General features: G+C 36.5%; 1 protein-coding gene across 1 annotated transcript in view; it reads left to right on the top strand.

The window, feature by feature from the left end:
• Positions 1–223: 223 nt before the first annotated feature.
• Positions 224–14,264, top strand: part of LOC111603338 (frizzled) — a 110,642-nt gene continuing 96,601 nt past the window's right edge. The window contains exon 1 of the mRNA XM_023320875.2: positions 224–1,316. Coding sequence (XP_023176643.1) covers positions 627–1,316 — 690 coding nt within the window. The 5' untranslated portion in view covers positions 224–626. The remainder of the gene's footprint in view (positions 1,317–14,264) is intronic.

Genomic DNA, 14,264 nt, shown 5'->3' with positions numbered 1-14,264 from the left:
AAGAGAACACATATTCAGCAAGTTGAGCGTAAGCCATGCAAACAAGTGACGACACGACGGCTGCTGTTGCATGTTCGGCTCAGCGATGCTCTCGCTCGTGCTCGCGTTCGCCCACCAAACACCACCACCACCACTAGAGACCTGTTCTCTCCCACACTCTGGCACTATGGAGCGACGCTCAATGCAATAGTTAGTTTGTCAGCGTCTGCCCTGCCGCTCGGTTGTGCTCTCGGTTGAATATCTCGTTTTGATGTAATTCCTAACGCTGTTTCGCGCGTTTTACGTAAACTTCTATTGCCTGCATACGGTACTTTTGTACGGCAAAACAAAAACGCCGAAAAATAAAGTGTTAAGTGATAATAAAAAAGATTAAATGCAATTGAAATTTAAATTGAAATGAAATAATGCATTGTGCTATGCTAAGGCTAAATAGCGGTTGTTTGTTTCTGTGCGTGTTTTAAATAAAATAAGTAAAAATTTACCGCTAACCCAGCTACGGTGTTTGTGTGTGCGCGTGTTTTGTCAAAATGAGTGAGTTTTAAGAATTCAGCAAAGCGAAGGAAGACTTATTCAAAGGAAAATAAATTACAAGCAAATTCACAAATCAAAATTTTGCTGCTCAAGAAATGAGTGAAAATCGAAAAATGCTGCCCTTGCCAGTGCCGCTGCTGCTGCTGCTGCTGTCGCTGCCGGCGATGCTCCAAGCTGCACAGCGTTACGATCAAACGCCTTTAGATGCCAGCGCCTATTATCGCTCCGACTTGGCAGGCAGCTCCTTGGACGGCTTTCCGCATCACAATCGCTGTGAACCGATCACAATTTCCATATGCAAGAATATACCCTATAATATGACGATAATGCCGAATCTGATCGGCCACACTAAGCAGGAGGAGGCGGGCCTGGAGGTGCATCAGTTCGCGCCACTCGTGAAGATCGGCTGCAGTGTCGATCTGCAGCTGTTCCTCTGCTCCCTCTACGTGCCCGTTTGTACCATATTGGAACGGCCGATTCCTCCTTGTCGCTCGCTCTGCGAATCGGCGCGCGTTTGCGAAAATCTAATGAAAACCTACAATTTCAATTGGCCCGAGAATCTGGAGTGTTCCAAGTTCCCAGTGCATGGCGGCGAGGATCTCTGTGTCGCCGAGAACACCACCTCCTCCGCCTCCACGCCCGCCCCCACACGCAGTGCACCCAAAGTGACGACGCGCAAGCATCAGATCAGCGTCGATAGTCCCCATCGAAATATCGGATTCGTATGTCCCGTCCAGCTGAAGACGCCTCTCGGCATGGGCTATGAACTGAAAGTGGGAGGAAAGGTAAGAGTCTAAAACAAATTATATCCGAAAAGTGAAATGAATTAATTGAAAGAAAATTAGTTGAGATATATAAAGTGATCTATATGTAGTTCGATAGAGCAAAAGGAAGTGAAACTCAAAGAAAGAAAATCTTAAATTAATGTGAAACATTATGAATTGTTTTTTCTGTTTATCACTAAATATTGTTCTCAGTCGCACTACTATTTTTGTGAACAAGTCTATAAATAGGAAAATGTGTGTTAGGATTTATTTTATATGTTAAACTTTTATTTTTTTTTTGTTTTAAGATTTTTTACAAATTCTTCCTCGAACAAAAGATTATAAAATTTACTGATTTTTACTGATCTTTTTCTGATATATAAAAAATTTCTGGTGTAGCAGTTTTCCTTTTTGTCAACTGCAATACTCTTTTCCATAGTTTCCCTCTCTGGCCTATCCGTTGCATATCTAAAGACATTGTATACCGTTATATTCGACGTATTCCATAGCATTTCATTTGGGTCAAATGGTTTTTTATGTCTTCATTTGAACCCAATGCGCAATTCGCTTTGCTCCTTTACACAAAAAAGTAGCAGAAGAAGAAGTGAAATATAAGGATAGCTGCATATCCTGTTGCGTCGTGGAATTAATTTCAACCACCATGTCGAAGCCGCGGGGCGTCTGTCAAGTGACTCGAGTCGCCCTGTGGCTGGCTGCGCCTACCTGCCTGAACAGCAGGTAAAACAGCTCACAGAAGGAAGACTCCTCTTCACTTATTTCACTCTCTCTATCTTCGTTTGCTTTTTGCTTTGGCTTCTTCGTGTTGTGCATTTGGGAAAACCAGTTTTCCAGTTTTTCAATGCAATTTGTAATGCCTGCTTATGGCTCATGATTCCAATAGCCGAAAATTGTGGCAAGGCTTAATAAATCTCGCAACTCCCTCTCCATTGACCCCCTGCCTGCTTCGGGTTTGATAATATGCATTTCAGCGCATTTTCACGTTGTATAATTAATTTTCTTGGCTCCTCCATCATCAGCTTCATTACGATTATCGTCATCATTATCAGCCGCATCATCAGCTTCAGCATTGTCTTGCTTTGCTTTCTCAACTGTTTACCTCTTTTTCCTACCCCAACCTTCCCCTGACTTTTCTCTGTTTGTTTTTATGAGTAATGATCAAATGTCTTTAATGTTACTGTTGTTATTATTCTTGTGCGCTGCACACTCTACGCAGAGGGCATTATGCAATATGTGTTGAATAGTGTAACTCGTTTATTTGCTAGAAAAGATCCATCATGATTATAACTGGATTTTTTTCTTATCAACAAAGTTAATAAGCCCTCACTGATATTATCTTGTAATTTAAGCTATATGTACAAAGTTTGATATTGAAAATGTCTCTAAAACAATGCTTGGCTTTTGTTTTCAATCATATTGCTGTTATGGAAGTAGGATTAAGGTTGTGTGTGTTCTTATGTAAGCTCAGAATGCTCAACAAAGAGAAAAATTAATGAGGTAATTTTGTTTTTAGACTAATAAGTTTAAGAGCTAAGAAATAATTTAATTTCCATTGCATAACTTCTGTAGGTTTCTCAAAAATATTATGTATTTAAATATAGTCATTGCGAATGAAACAAATTCAATCTAAAGAAAAATTTTAATATAAAGTTATAAATAAAAATTCGCCTGAAGAAAACTAAATTAAATTTTTTGTAGTTTTTAAATTTTATAAATATTTAAGATTAAGAAATGAATATATGAATGCCATTCTTCGAATTCTTAATATTTTATGCACTTTCAAAATATGTTAAAATTTTTGATAGTAATAAGTTTATTTCACTTTTTCTTATATATTTAAATATTCATTAAATTTGAAGAGTATTTAGTTTGCGGCTGACTGAAGAGTTTAGCTGTTCAGCTATTCTATCTCTTATTGTTGTTTATTGTTATTGTTGCTGTTGTTGTTGTTGTAGCCGATGTTCTTTTTGCCTCCATCCATTCGATTTCTATTTTTAATATAATATATCTTTCAATTGCTCTCATTGCTTGTTTGCTCACGCTCAAGTGTGCTTCGAGTGTGTTGTGTGTGTGTTTGTGTGTGCCTGGCTGTGTGTCCTTTTGCTTGGTCTCAGCCCCTTCGTTGTTTGTCGTGTGTAAAGCGCATTAAATACTTTGAGGCAGGATAGTTCACACTTTTGCCCGGCTGCGAGTATCTGACGGATACATATCTATCTCTGTAGCTGTTAGATACGCTGTGTTTGCTTTTGCTTGTCTCCTTTTGCCTTTATTTCATTTCTTTCGCTATTGCCTTAGCATGTGTGTGTGTGTGTGTGTGTGTGAATTTCTCATCATTCCTCTGCAGAAAATTCACATCTCTCGCAATTCCATTTCTTAAATACCTTTTTTTTCAAGAAGGAGAGCTGCGTGCGAAATATCGCAGCTTGTTAAGTTCCACACTTTAGATTGAGGGAAAGAAGGAGATTCGTGTGTAGGCAATTAGTTTGTTTTGTAAATGATATTGAATGCAGGAGATAAAAGTGCGTGGAACTTTTTTTTGTACACTAACAATGCCAATGACAATGAATGACAATTAACAATTAATTTAGGAATTAGATTTGTAGTTGTTGCTTTTAAATATTGCTAATTATCATAATTATATTGAATATAAAAGCAATAGTATTATTTATTGTTTCTACTTTATTTATGTTAACTTATGGCATTAAAAAAATTAAAATATAAATCATATATGTAATATATATAGTTTTAACTTTTATATATTTGTAAAATTTTTGACCCACATTAAAATGGTTTTTTATTTTGTTTCATATATAAAATATACATATAAAAAATATACAAAAAGTCAAACATTAAATTTTAGAACATTTTTACTTGCTTGAGTTTATTTGAGTCTGTAAGCAACTAAAATTCTATATATATCAGCAAAAAATCCTTTATTAAAAAAATTATGCTTGAAAAATGAAACTAAATATAAATAAAAATGTTTATATAAATATAAAACTTATGAATATAAATAAAAATATATTTTGCGCGCTCTAAGGTCAATCTTATATAGGAAAGTAAATAATATGAATGGAATCTGTGAAAAATAAATATATTTACTAATAGGTATAAATTAATATTTTTTATTGATGTAACATTTTTATATATTTCCATCAATTACAATTATATACAGACGATATTTTATTTATTATATATATATGTTTTAAATTTGTAGATATATATATATTAATTTAAAAATAATCAGCATTTTTCAGTCTCAAATGTCAGTTTAAGGGCTTACCTATTTGGATGTGCTTTTTCTACATGCACATCTCAGTTAATGTTTCCACATGCATTTGGTCTAAATTTTTGTTGCTCGCGTTGTTGCTGGCATTCCAGCCACTTCATTGATTGATTTAACAATCGAACAGTGATTCGTAATTCAAAACCTCAGCAGCTATGCGAGCGGATTTTCTGAATTGTTGCGCTTTAACCGCAGAAACCAAAATCGCAATTCCATGGCGCTGAAGGGAATATAGCTATCTATATATCTCGTCTCTTCCATGGGCTACAGGGAATATTCCATATGCTCCATTTCTGCTCTTCAATGGCGCTAGAGGGAATGCCCCTTTACACTATCTCTGCTCTGCCAAGAGCTATGGGCCGCGATAGGGAATGCCGGCTATACGTTATCTCTCCTTATCCATGGCGCTAGAGGGAATACTCTTTATTAACTCCTTTCATCTACAGCAACTCTGTTTCAATAAACAGCCCGTCCGTCATTTTGGCAATGCGTTGCTTGACCACAGCAAAAGGGTCGGCAGCGGGGGCGTGTGCAGGGATTGCGGCTTAAAAATGGCCTGGAATTAAGTTTGCACAGTGACAGCGATTGCCGCTCAATATGTGTGGCAGCGACGCCATCACTTCGGCCGCCTAATGTCAATAGCAATAACAAACTGAAATCCGGCCAAAAATAAATTAATCAAAGAGCGCGAAAGGACAACGCAAACGCCCAATTCGGGCAATATTTGAAAACTCTTCTCTTGGTGAGGGGGTCGTGGGCAGAGTCGTAAACCCATTAAAAGGCTCATTTGAAAACGCTTTTGACGCATTTTAGCCAGACGAGACGAGACGTCGGATAATTCATTGGCCCGCAGGATAATCCATTGACTGAATGCCATTAAATATTTTGCTGTGGATGCCCTTTTTAATTGATGAATGGCCAACAAAAGCAGCCAAGCGAATATGTAATTGATTGTGTCCTGTTTTCTGGTACATTTCAACTGCTCCCTAATCTCCAGGGATACCCACAATCCCTTTGGTATGTGGGTCTGGACGGAGCCAAGAGGAATCAAACTCTTTTGTTGTGGACGATGATACCCCGCTGCCTTTGCATAATAAACATATGCTGAGTATCCTTCTACAAGAATCATGAGTATTTTCAACACAAACCCAAACTAATTTAATAGAAAAGCCCCTTCAGACACACACACACAGCTGAGCCTATTCGTCGTTTTCAGTTTGAGTAATTTGATTTTAAAATTTCAGAAGTGCCTAAAGTCGTGCTTTGTAAATGTTAATTTATCTAAAAGGATTTAGCAAAAGGTCTTAGTTGCTTTATTTATAGGGTATCTGCGCCTAATGATGGCTCTTAAAGCTGTCAGCTGGCAAACTGCCTAAGACTGCTTATTTCAAATCTGGCTTAGAGGGGCTTATAATTGGCTAAGAAATTTTGAAATTGGATTATCCAAGCTCTTGGCAGCTCTCTAATTAATTTTTTTGTTTGCTGCAAGGACTTTGCTGTATATATCAATTAGAGAGTTTAAATTGTTCAAACTATTTCCTAATTTATTGAGCATTTGATTCAGAAAAAAAAATTAAAAATAATAAATTTGCTTACAAATACATTATTTATCTAGACTGCCATTAAACTGGATGAAACTTGACAGATCACATCTATCAAGCCTAACATGCCTCTTCTCACATATTTCATTTACATATTTGTACATAATATTTTTTCTTATACCTTAGTCTTATATTATAAATGTTAATTAGTATTTAATTTATTTATTCATTTTTGAATGAAAAGTCTAAGAAATATTTAATATTTTTCAGGCAACAAACAACTCTCTTCTAAAGACATTTTTTTTAGAGTATTTTAATATTCGCTTCAAATTGTTTTCAAATTATTGTGTTTAGCATTAAATGTTCCTATCCAGCATTTACTGCTCACTCACACTATTATTATTTTGAACAACTTTGTATATAGTATATTAACGCCTGCCTCTAAATTCTGCTTTTATTGCTAAAGTTTACATATAAATATTCTTCACATAATCACCTCTATAGCTTCTCTCTGAGTTCTTAGACTGTTTACTATTAATTGTTATTATAAGCGCTAAAACAACTGATGTGTCTTTTAACTTTCATACCAGCAGACACTCACTCTGCTTTTGCCCCCGCCGACTACACCCGCATTTATCTTTATCAGCCTTTTGTAAGCTTTTTCGTTAAGCTACACAAAAGTCGCCTCTCTAATCATTTGGTGGGCAAAGCTCTACAGACAGCCGGAGACGAGGTCGAAAATCCACTTGCTGCTGGCCTATATAGATAAATACCAATATATATACGTACATATATATATCTGTGTTTGCCCTTCGTTTGCAATCTGTGTAATTTATTTTTACGGAATGTCCTTTAGCTCCTGCGGCATTAAAACTATAATCCACTTAATATTTTCCGCTCGAATTGATCAATTTTAACCAATAAATGCCGAGCTGCTGATGACTATTTATTTGCCATTGTTGTTGTTTTTATTTCTCACACGAGCAGCAGCAACAACAACAATTTCAACTCAATTAATTTGCAGAAGACCAGCAAAAGAAGTAACAAGTAAGAAAGCTCTAGTCGGGGTGCCCGACTAGGAGATACCCTGATCCCAGTCCTTTGAGTTTTGTAATATTTTCCGTAGTTTGTATCGAGTATTAAAAAAAAAAAAGAAAACAAATAAAAATCGACATTGCGAGACCAGGATTCGAACCCGGATTATTTGCGCAACGTGCACAAACACTACCAACACCGCCACTTCATAACTAAAAATAAAACAATAAAAAACATTTCATCTCCACTGGTCTCGAACCCGGACCAAGCTGCATGCGAGCGGCGCCTCTACCAACGCAGCCGCTGTCCTTCTTATGCGATCTGTTGCAAATTTGAACATAAGTAGCAGCTAAGATTCAGCTTTAATTCAATCGCAATTTCAATTCTTGGAATAGAAAAGAATACACGCATTTCAATGTATGTGTGCACAAGCATAGGAAAAATGCGTGCGCGTGGCGCTGCTGACATGTGCTTTTGCAAATTGGCCAAACGTTTTGTTTAATAACTTCTGTTTTACTTAATGGATTTTAATGAAATTTTCAGCATATGATCTACATATCCTATTGGCTTGGTTGAGATGCAAACGCCTTCACATAATGGCCCTAGTTCCAACTAAACTTAAATTCTAAGAATTTGGGGGAATTTGGAGCCGGTATCCAAAATCCAACAAAAATCAAAATTGCATAAAATATACATAAGACTAAATACAAAATTTGGAGGCTCTAGCTCTTAAGACGTTTGAGATATAATTTATTTACTGCATTTCAATAATGTTTTTATTCGATAACAATTAAATGCGAATAGTTATCGAATATTTGAAACAAACTTGACCTGCGCGTGCTATACACGGACCTACAAAAAAAATTTCAAGTCTCTAGCTCTTATAGATGCTGAGATCCACGCGTTCACACATACGGACAGACGGACAGACGGACAGACAGACAGACGGACAGGGCTCAATCGACTCGGCTTGTCGTCCTGATCAAGAATATATATACTTTATGGGGTCTGCCACGCCTCCTTCTGCCTGTTACATACATTTGCACAAAACCATTATACCCTGATTTCCCATTTTTAATGGGATCAGGGTATAAAAACAATCGCAAAAATAAGTAAAGAAGCTTCCGGCTACTTAAGCACACATACGCTCTCTCTCTCTCTCTCTCTATCGCTCTTTCTGTCACTCTTTTATTTATGTATGTGTGTGTCCTTGCATTAAGTCTCTGTAAATCTATAAAAATTACATCGAAGACTCGATGGCAAACAATTTGCTTTTATTTTTTTGTGTTTTCGCTTTTGGCTTTTTGTTTTTGTTTTTGTTTTTATATTTTCGCCTCGCCTTTGACTAGCTGCACTGGGCGATAACAGAGCAACAACAGCTTTAGCGGTAACAGTGTCAAACTAAGTGGCAATATCAACAACGAAGTACCGTTGCATTTTCTTCGTTTTGTCATCCACTTTCCTTTGTCCCGATGGCAGCAACAATTTAAAAGTGAAACTGTAAACAACATTTTTAACAATACTTCAACAAAAAACTTGAAGCAGATACATTGTGTTTATTCTTAAGTTTATTCTTACTTTTAAATTTTGACTATGCAATACCCTGTAAAATAATGTTTCAGTTGAATGCTTAATACAAATAATAAGTGTTCAATTTGTATTTGAAAGCAAAATAAAAGGAACTTATGATATACCCGGTAATATTTAAAATTAAAATTAAATTAATTAGGGTATAAATTACATAGATGAAAGCTGCTTTGCACGTGTGTTCCTTAAGATTCGCTTGGCTTATTTAAATTGCTTTTTGCAATTCAAACTCACCCGTTAGCCATTCTTCTACAGGGTACATGCCTGCTTAGCTGCCCACGCATAAAAAAAAATAGCCCACCATTGATAGATTGACCAACCAACTGTCAAGTTTTGCGAATGTCTCGCATTTCCATTTCACAAGTTGTCGCCGTCGCAATGTTGTGTGGGCAGTTGTTACCAAATGGTTGACAAAGTTTGACATACCCCCTCTCATATATGTCTACTCAGTATTTTCATGGGCCGTCGGCTTTTCCTTTTTGCTAATGCTAATGCTCGCTTTGCAACTTTTTCAACTGACAGCCGACTGTTAAAATATTTAATTACAAGCCTTTAATGCCAGTCCACGCGCCAAGCCGAAACGAATGACAAAAATCGACCATTTACCGTAATAACTGGTCAGAACCTGGCCACACCTAGCATTAAAGTCAGTCAGACAATTCAGTTGACACCTATTTTTCACATATATCAGATTTTACAGTAAATAAACACGAAGTGCGAACAGAAAATGAAACTATGAACCGAGGCTTGGAAGCCAGCGCTGACGAGCAGCTTGGCACTGGCTAAAATTTTCTACTAAATTGTCAGTTGGTTGGAACTGAATGCTAAGCTCTTAATTGACAGTTTTCATACTAAAGAAATAATCAAATCATTTTTGAATATCTAATTTGAAGCAGAACTTATTCTAATGAATTAGTCTATGAATTGGACAAGAAGAAATAATTTACAAATAAAATAAAATATATGACACATAGATGTTAAGGGAATGTACGATTTTTAACTAAAAAAAATATTTCTTTGATTATTATTAAATATAGAATATTTATTTTGTTAACTTAAAAGTTGTACTATTTTATTTGAAACAAATATAAATTAAAAGTTAGACTAAAAAATTTGTTAAATTTTAAAATACTGAAAAACAATTTTAGCAAATCATTAAATATATATTTTAAATTATTTGAATTTTAACCATTTAAATTGATTTTGGATTTTAATTTTAATAAGAGTAAAGTTTAGAAACTATAAATTTTTGAAAATCATAACTTTTAAGGCCCACACACATTCAACAGCATTTTATACGCAAGCCTCTATTTCTGTAGAACTTTAGAGCAAATTTCTGCATAGGCATTTGCCTAACCCAAAACTCACCTTTTCTATGCCCATTGAAGCTTTAATCTTTTATTCCCGTTTATTTGTTAGATATATATATATAAAGTTTGCTTAGCTTTACACTGTTGCATGTTTAATTATCGTTCCAATTGCTGCACCTGCCACTTCCCCGCCCCCACTCAAAGCTCGCTATTCAGTTCACAAAACAATATGACAAGCCTTTTTGTGTGTGGTCTTTGTAAATATTTTGTGAAGTGGCTTTTGATTTTGCACCTACTGCCGCAGTGCTCCACTTTAGTGAAATGGAGATGTGCCTAGTGCTCTCCCTCACCAATTCCTTGCATCTGGCAGCCCAGTCCATAGTTTTAGTTGCCATTTTGTAGTCTCAGCACCCGCGCAACCTAAAAAAATTTGACACAATTAAAAACAATAGGAACAAGCCGACATAAACAACAACGAGAACAACAACAACAACAACAATGCGAACAACAAACAAAACAAATGTCAACCACAAAGCAGACATCCTTTTTGAATACCCTGTATATAGTGCAAGGTGGCTGGGTGTGTGAATAGTTCCTTTCAATCAGTTGGACAGAAAGACTTAATTTTAATATGAATTTAGGATAATGTCAAGAAATGGAGATTTCTCGATTACACGCATTTTTAAAGAAGAATCAATATAAAGGTTAATATATATATATATAGGGTATCTCATGGTCAATCACATAGATTTAGTCTTAGCCGCCTTGCTTATTGTTTGCATTGTTCGCTAAGCGCTGCGCCATTTTGTGACCAAAGGCATCTCCCAGATACTTAGATACATGGCTACACAGATTCAGATACAGATACATTATGCAGCCAAGACTCTGTGTCTCCCTCCCCATCTCACTCTCTCGCTGTTAAACTCTCTCTCATCTGAGGCGACCCTGTTTGTATGTCAGAGGAGACAGTCTGATGAATTTATAATGCCCATTGTCTGCTGGCCAGACAATTGCGCAAACATTGGTAGCAAAAGTAAAAGAACTTGGCCCATAAATAAGTGCGCACGGAGATCATTTGGCAAGAGAAAAACAAAAAAAAGGTCGCAGCAAAAGTCCAAAAATAGGCATGGCCACAAATACAAATGCATATACATATGTATATATATGTATATGCAGAGCCGCATCGGGACTAACCGACTGACATATTAAGTGGTCCTTGGGCCAATAAACTTGCTAACTTCATGTGACCCGCGCCATAAATAATCAGAATGGAAATTTTGTTTTGGTCTGGTATACCTTGGGGCATTTGGCCGTAGCTGCTTTTGGCCAAATACAAATTGGAGTCGCTTGCCAGTCGGACCAGTTAACACCTCGCCTAGAGATTCCCCATATAGGAGTTTCGATTTTGAATTGCCATTTGGAATTGGAATTGGAGCTCGAGCTCATGTCCAGCAGGTAGCTTAATTAAAAGGCACGACTCGTATTTGAAGATCGAGTTCAGATTCAGCTTCAGCTTCAGCTTCAGCTCCAAAGTCCACAAATGGGCAGCTGGAAACTCGTTTCTGGTTTGTCCCAAGTCGAATGTATAACACGAATCGATGTCGCCCCAGTCCCAAGTCCAAGTTGCCGTCGCTGTCAGAAAAGGCAGCCAAAAGGCAAATCATAAATTTTATGCTCAGCGCATTGGCTTGGCGGTAGACCCAGGGGAAAATATGCTTCGTCTATATATAAATGTATATGTATGTGTGTGATTGTGTGGATGTGTGGGCTTCTACAGCAGGTTTATAAAGAAGTTGTTAAAGGTTTACGAGCATACAGCAGCTCAGCAAATGATAATGGCGCAACAGCTGCTAAAAAGCTCATACGCAACAGCATCGCGCTTCATTAGCCCAAGAGTTAAGATCACAGTTTAACAATGCTTACAAAATATAAGTTGCTGCATCAGATGCATAATTATAATGTAGCTATAATTGAGACTGAGTACTGAGTTTTTCATTTAAATGGCATAAAAAGGTAAGTCCGTATTTTTTCTTGCAGGTATAAGGTCTTTAGGTGTAAAATCTTTGACCGACGTTCTTTTTCTTTCCTTTCTTTCTTTCTTTCAATTTGAGTGAAAAAGTCGGCTGAATATTATTAGCAAAGCAAGAGAGCTGGGTCGTTCAGTCAAAGAGTTCCCTAGAAAAGAACTATTACATAACTTGAAGATATTACAAAGCGCAGTCACAGGCATTCAATTATCAATGGGTTATGCTAGATGCTAGGGTTCGACATGCCAACATTTCATTATGGCCAACGCGTTCGTCCATCGCTTAAGCCATAAATATATAGTTAAAGAGCCATTAGGCAGCAGTTGGCTTGAATGCTTTAGCTGAAAAATGCAGGCAGAGGCTATTAATTAAGTGTGGACACAAACCATCGCGAATGCTGCGATTCTACGACTTAAACTACAAATCGCCGAGTTGGGAAATATGCAACACGACAAGCGACTGATGCAACAGCATTCATACAACAAAAAGGCAATTGCCATAAGCAGACATCTGTAATCATCTTCAATCATAACATAGACATTCAGACACGCACACACCCAGTGCGGCAGAGAGAGAGAGGAATAAAGAGAGCGTGTGTATGAGAGGGAGGCTGCCACGTAAACACTATTTTGTAGAGCATTTAAGCCTTCAACTGCGTGCCTGTCTCTAATGAACCAACTTAAAATTGTCATAACTGTAAATCATGACAACCTATGGAGCGTGCATACATATCTAGAGCAATCAGCGACAGAGACAAAAACCAAAAGCACAGCCACAGACAAAGAGGCAGTAACAGATGCTGGACAGGTATGAAAGCGTGGGCAGAATATAAAATAAAACTATAAAGATTTGATATCAGTTGTATGGCAGCTCGAACTTGGAATACCCTAAACAAGATATTTTTTATGAGAAAAATTTGAACTTGATAAAGTAACGATTCAAAACAACCATCAAGATGATGATTTCCAAAGAAAAGAATAATTTAAAATATTTGATCACGATGAAACTATTTTATGTGATGCAGAAAAATATTAAGAAAAAAAATAAATAAAAGATAATAGCAATAAAATAAATTACTTTGTTAATAATATTATTAAAAATGTATACAATTATTAATAATCGATAATATTATTAATATATTAAATATATAATATTATTAATATATATTATATACATTTTCTAATATTTCGTAAGAACGGCTACAAAAATTTCTGATAGATGGCATATAATATCATCTTATATATCCAAATACAAAAAAGCAAAAAAATGTTGTATGTAGAAGAAGAAGAAATGCCTTAAATTTAAATAACTTCATTTGATATAGATACATCCACATATAGCTTGCAATTCAATTAGAGAACATACACATAAGCATACATGTATACATAGAATATAATAAAATTTTTCTACATACGCATCTATTTCTATTTATAAATAGTACCTTCCTTTTCAATTATTAATAAGAAAAAGAGCACATGTGCTCTATTTGATTTGTTACAAAACCGAAAGGGGAAAACTCGTTTTACCCTTTAAACAAGTCCAACTGCCTGTTAGCAGACAACTAAAAGAAAACGCCAACTGATTTTAAAGCCCGATGATGGATCGACTGCAATGAGAAGCGAAGAGAAGAGCTGTGCATGTCTGGTCCAATTGAAACTGAAGCAGTCAAAGTTGTTTAACTAGCAGAAGGCCGAATTGTGGGAAGAGACGAAGCAGAGGCGAAGGCAGTTGTTGAAGCCAATGTTGATGCTGATGCATATGCAGATGCTGCTGCTGATGCTGATCTGTCATGAGGGCCATTTGACATGGGTATTCAATTTGATTACAGCGTTAATTACAATGAGAGAGGGCGACAGAGGGAGAGAAAGAGACAGATACAAGGAGCAGAGGTTGCCTTGTGGGGCTGTCAGCTGACAAATCACAGCGATAACATGATTCGTGATTCGTGATTCGTGATTCGTAATTTCTGATTTGTGGCCTTATGTTTTCTGCAACCTATTCAATTGCGAGCAAAGCAGGGGATGGGGTTGAACTAATATGACTATGCTTGCGTGTAGTTTTTGCCTGCCAGTCAAACATTTTGTGTGCCTTTCAGTTGCATAGCGACAAGTGGAAAATGTAGCCTACTTTTATTTAGGTGCTCCTTTATTGTTGTTTCTATCTAG

The sequence above is a fragment of the Drosophila hydei genome, unplaced genomic scaffold, assembly GCF_003285905.1.
Source record: "Drosophila hydei strain 15085-1641.00,03,60 unplaced genomic scaffold, DhydRS2 tig00000001-arrow-pilon, whole genome shotgun sequence".
NCBI classification, from domain to species: Eukaryota; Metazoa; Arthropoda; class Insecta; order Diptera; family Drosophilidae; genus Drosophila; species Drosophila hydei.
Note: the sequence above shows the minus strand (reverse complement) of the source record. Positions and strands in the feature narration are given on the sequence as shown.